Here is a 5,552-nt window from a genome sequence, read left to right on the forward strand (position 1 = left end):
GATGCCGATATATTTGCTGCGAGGTGAACATCAGAGCTTGAGACTATCCACTACAAACGACAGCGAAAGGAAAAATGAGTACGCATTCCACACCGTAAAAGGATGGATTGAATGTACTTGATTTGACAGATATAACGCCCTATTAGTCAGGGGTGCCAATTTCGTATTGCTGTACTCAAAGCATTCGAATAGATCAAGGGGTTTCGGTATGTCGGTTCCTGGTGCTAAATTCTGGAAGGCGTGCGTTATTGGGAGGCACTACGGCAACCTACCCAAGCAGTACACCGCAAGCTGAAGCGTTTATTTCACATAAGCCTCTAGTAGCACGGCTTGTACAAAGGAAGGGCAACGTTTTCTATGGATTTATCTACTTTGGACCATGGATGAAGGCGTAAGGGATAGTGACTAGAGATGAGGTTTTTGAATGAGCCTGGTATACAGCATTTTGTTGGTGCAATTGACAGCAGTTCGTCGTTCCCATAAAATGAAACTAGAACCTTTTGAATTGTTCATATTTTAAACGAGATTGTACACTATATTATACACTTGTGTTAAACGCGTTTTCGTATCTATATGGGCTGCTAAAGAAGAGCTTAAGCGTATCATATGCAGGCTCTGCCCGCATATGTGCGGACTGAATATCCCATTTAGGTCAGTACTTTTCTGAGAGGCGACGCGGACAATGCAAATATATACAAGAGTGACATGCGCAGTTATATCTCGGCATAGCAAGCTGTCGGCGCGGCAACATAAACGGAAACTCGAAGAATGACTACCCATATATATGAATATGTTCTTCCGAGCGAAATCCAACTCTAGATCTGGCACAATCCCTGGTCCCATCTTCACCCTGATGTGGAATCAAGCCTTCGAATGCATTTTTTTATTACCACAAAAAATAGTTCACCTTGTTTCTCGCAGATTGATTTTGGATAGTCATCGGCATAGACAAGCCCGGAGTCGGACAAACTTTTGATACCTGCTACCGACAACTTCGAACTTAAACTTGTGGTGCCCTTATGTCTCGCATTGTTTCAAAAAATAGCATCCCTTACCCCTAAACTCGCAGATAGTTTGGCACGTTAGTAATATAGCGAGTATCCCAAGTTGACACAAGCGAGATTGGAGGGCTGAAATATTGTCGATCTATTTGGATTAAATGGTCTTGTAAAATGTTTGAGTATCTTGGACGCTACACAATAACCATTGGCAATGTTCCTACTGCAGAAGAAAGGTACATAGCGCTTTTTGTTTAGCCGATTTCGTCAGCATGGAGGGTTTTGTTTGTAGTAAATTCACAATAAAAGTTTCCTTCTTACCACTAATAAGCGATTATTCAGAATCCGACATTTTGAAGAAAATGTAATCTAAGACAGGGAGGCTTTTATCGATACATACTGCTAAGTCTGACTATATTTCGTCATGTCTTGTTTGATCTTCTTTACCATCTTCCTGTGGCGTTTGCTCTAGCCAGCCGTATTTGATGCTTATATGCTTAAGCAGCTTCTCTAAGCAGTCCGTATCCGTGGCGTGGTGCTCGAGGACATCCACCAAAATTATATCTACAGTCTGGTCTGTCGGTGCAAAACCATCCACTGCGTGGTGTAAGTATTCTAATGGCACACCTGTGAACAAAAATCGAACAAAAGACAGGTTTAGGAGAGTGATTTTGACCGATCTAAAATGACACGATCTAATTGATACATTAATCAAATGGTTTCATCGGCGAGAATATAGAAATCTAGACAGCGATAGCACGGCGCTAACAGAGCAACAATTGGGCCGGGATGGAATTTCGCTCTTGGCGGGGGTTTGAAATAATGTCATAACTGACATAATCACATATATCGATACCAGAATCACAAGAGTTTGAGCAATAAAATTTAGTACCCGCACAAACCTTCTAAACTGCCGGCTGATACTAGCGCCTCCCGTACATCCTTTCTTTGCTCGTCTGTCATTTCTCCGGTGACCAACAACAGAGCGGTTTTGTCAATCTGAAGTGAGAATCGAACATGTTACCAAAGTGGGTCGAGTGGAGATTCCAGATCTCCGCTCGCCAGCATCGAAAATACTGACCTTTACATAAAAGTACTACTATGGTGGACGGTGATGCCCGAACATAAGGTATTTCGTAAAAGACTCAAAGGGAGGCAAGCTTTGCGAAGTCAAGACGGGATCCGTACCCCTCAATCGGAAAACGAAACAGGTACGCATGCAGAAGTTCTAAATAGTCGGTTCATTAGTGTGATTTTGTGTAAAATTGACCCATAGAAGACAGTGATTGAAACACGTTATTACTGGAAAGAGATTTAACTTAAGCTTCACAGTCCAAAAAACAAATACCAAACACGGCACATTTTACCTGGTCCGAATCCGGCAACGATATTTCTGTTACCCGCAACTCTCCCTCCACGACTTGCACTATCAATTTAGACGGTTTCTGCAGTGGAGGGAATACATTCGAGATCAAATACGGTAAGCGCCCGAGGCGCTGTGTTGGTATGCTATCTACGGTTTAAACAACACAGTTTATAAACCAGATACTAAAACAAACTATCAACAAGTAATTAAACGGACTGAAGTGCCCTGACACGCATGTGTCAATGCAGATAATATCGAATTAACTAGCAATGATCTGAGCAATTTCCGACCAAATACCGCTCTGTATGCTTGAATACACGAGGCCAAGCATCTATGTGCATTTGATACCTTGCGAGTGTTAGACTTGCTTAAGTCTGCACCTGAAGTATATACATGCGGTTCTCCGGCCTGTACAATGTAAAAATCCTTAGTTAGTGCTATCAAAACCTGCCAGTGTCAACAAGTGAACTCACCGCTTTAGACTGGTAATATATAGCGTTCATGCTCATCAGTCTACCGACTGACGCTGTATCTCTTGCAATACCATGAGGCGCTTACTGACGCAAACCAATCGGTAAAGACATTGCAGATAAAACAGATATCCGATAAGATTAAGAACACACCTTGTAGCGCTTGTGGTGCACGGGTTGGACTGTGCTTCTAGTGCATACTATGTCTTGTTCCTTGTCGATGCTAGGACTTTCAAGCGCAGGGTGAATACAGATCCCTTTCGTGTGCACCTTAAGAATTTGGAAGTTGGCAGCAATAAGTATCACGGTTAAATTTGAAAAACAAAAATCCTCATATTTGATTCTAAAATTATATTGCGGGAGGGATGGGCTGAAAAATATGCCATTTTTTTTCTCGATCTTTGAGAGCAATTTTTGGCAAGTAAAATTATGGAAGCAAGTGACATACGCAACAAGTTGAACTTTCGGTTGTTAAAAAGTTGCCGAGCAATACTACATAGCGGCCATGGAAAGCTTCGTGCCAACGACTAGTGCAAACGTTGCAAACACGAACAGCACCTCGTGGAGAGTATTTTTTCGGAGCATGGCTGAGAAGTCCAACCACCTGAAACGCCCACATATGTTTTTGTCACACTTTCATGTGTATTATACAATGGTACTCCCTCTATGGACCTACAACAAACGGACAATATCTTACAGGCGTACACATATAAACAAAATTGAGACTATATTCGCAATCTTTTAAAATTTATTGTGACTTGTACTTTCCCACTGTATAGTTCGCATGCTTGCACAAATATATCACGCACGTGTGCTCCCCAAATACGGGGAAAACGTTAATACACGATAGAAAAACTAGCACTCGACTCGGAGTGCCAGCCGTTTTTGTGTAGTTACCTTTATTTCGTAGACACAGGTAGCCTTCTCAAGCACCGTCGTGAATTGTCCAACTGTATCGTCACTGCAAACGAACTGCAATGGAATTCTGAAGATAAATCGGCTGTGCAGGAGCTCACCTTCTGACGACAAGTATTACCACAACACTCAGAGTGTAAACTCAAGGTGGCACTATTTGGATATCACTCGTAATAAAAGAGTGTAGGGTGAGAATGTTTGTAAAAGACGTTGAAAGTATCATTAGGCACGGTACAGACCATACAGTGATATTCACAGTACGAGTATGGGCGAGCAAGAACCCGATCATATTCTGGGTGATCAATTTATGATTAGTTTTTCTTTACCAAGTAGAGCCAGCTTGGTGCAACTGCGAATCGACCCGCGTTCTATTGCCTGAAAAACAGTGCATACAACGATATCTCACACACCTGAACTTCTGTCATTCTCTGCGGATTCTGACCCACATCGCAGGGCGTTCCTCCTGTAAAATGCAGTGACACGTACGGCACTATTCTATCTTCCTTCATAGCGGCCTCGTATTTTTGCTGAAAGACATCGATTTATAATCGAGGGTGTCGGGGTTTTTAGAGAACAACTAATATCAATTGTAACAGTAAATAACAGCCTCCAAAAAAGGAGGTGCTCTCAGTGGTGTGCTGGCTTAACAACCGTATACGATTCAGTAAACGCGTGAATGGGCTTACACACCAACCAAACATCCAACATGGAACGAACTCTATAAAAAATTCAATTGGAAGTAAAACATGGATGGTTAACACACATACCCGCGACACTTCCTCATCGTATGTTCCCAGCGAAAATTCATCCAAACTCTTATCTTCATTCATATGATACTGTCGCACTTGCTTCTTATGACAGTACTCGTACGTCCACCACCCAGATCTCTATACAACCAGACATGTTTCAGAAAGGGGTCAATTGACATTGTATACGTTGACACTCTAAAAGAGACGACTTTTTCGAAACAGTAGACACTAATACCTTCATGTACGAGGGTGTATCTACTCTTGCAATCGAACTGAAATAGGCTGTTGACAGGGTAACGGTGTCCAACATTTCGGAGAGAGTCAACGCAAGAACATGCATAATATTGTGCACAATATGGTAACTAAAATTCTAGTTGTAGACATATGGCGGCTACAATAGCAACCTTATTCAATCGTGCTGCTCGAATGTAAATACTAATTTAGAGGATCAAGCACAATACGATTTTTGACTCGATTGCCCGTTGTGTTGTCGAAGTCCAATCCTGGCACAATATATCAAAAATTGAAACATAATTCAAGTATTCCATTTACCACCACATACGCATCAAACCAACATGCTTGCAATATACATACATATGCATAACATCGTCCATCGCTTTTGTGCAAGTGATTGAGAAACTCGCTATATGATGGTTGCTTTTTCTCGTCTTTGATCGGCTCCTCCCTTATTTGCGGTGGCGCTGGGATCTCGCATGTGTACTGTGTGCCGTCTGCTGCAGCTATTTGTAGTGTGCTGACTCCACTCTGTAACTATGGCCGTAAAGGAGCGCGTCTCGGTGAGTATTACAATCCTTTTAGAAAATCAATATTTGTATGGATGTTCAAAGAGATCTGATAAAATTAGCAACATACGTGACTTCGTTTTCAGCTCAATCGCGGACAACACAGGCGCAGACCAATACAATCATACTCGTGTCCATCTTACTTTAACCACTCACATGCATACATACGGACACACACACATACACAAAAAAACACACAGTTACATAAATGCATAGGCACATACAAACCATCCATACACACATACCTATAT

General features: G+C 41.9%; 1 protein-coding gene across 1 annotated transcript in view; it reads right to left on the reverse strand.

Moving 5' to 3' along the window:
• Window positions 1–1,344: 1,344 nt before the first annotated feature.
• SARC_00547 (hypothetical protein) overlaps window positions 1,345–5,552 on the reverse strand; it is a 5,524-nt gene continuing 1,316 nt past the window's right edge. The window contains exons 2-10 of the mRNA XM_014305784.1: window positions 5,093–5,269; window positions 4,517–4,636; window positions 4,160–4,276; window positions 3,732–3,806; window positions 2,988–3,104; window positions 2,713–2,772; window positions 2,366–2,443; window positions 1,901–1,997; window positions 1,345–1,625 (exon numbers count right to left, since the gene is read on the reverse strand). Of these exons, the coding sequence (XP_014161259.1) occupies window positions 1,411–1,625; window positions 1,901–1,997; window positions 2,366–2,443; window positions 2,713–2,772; window positions 2,988–3,104; window positions 3,732–3,806; window positions 4,160–4,276; window positions 4,517–4,636; window positions 5,093–5,269 (1,056 nt within the window). The 3' untranslated portion in view covers window positions 1,345–1,410. The remainder of the gene's footprint in view (window positions 1,626–1,900; window positions 1,998–2,365; window positions 2,444–2,712; window positions 2,773–2,987; window positions 3,105–3,731; window positions 3,807–4,159; window positions 4,277–4,516; window positions 4,637–5,092; window positions 5,270–5,552) is intronic.

This window comes from Sphaeroforma arctica, assembly GCF_001186125.1.
Source record: "Sphaeroforma arctica JP610 unplaced genomic scaffold supercont1.17, whole genome shotgun sequence".
In the NCBI taxonomy this organism is placed as follows: Eukaryota; class Ichthyosporea; order Ichthyophonida; genus Sphaeroforma; species Sphaeroforma arctica.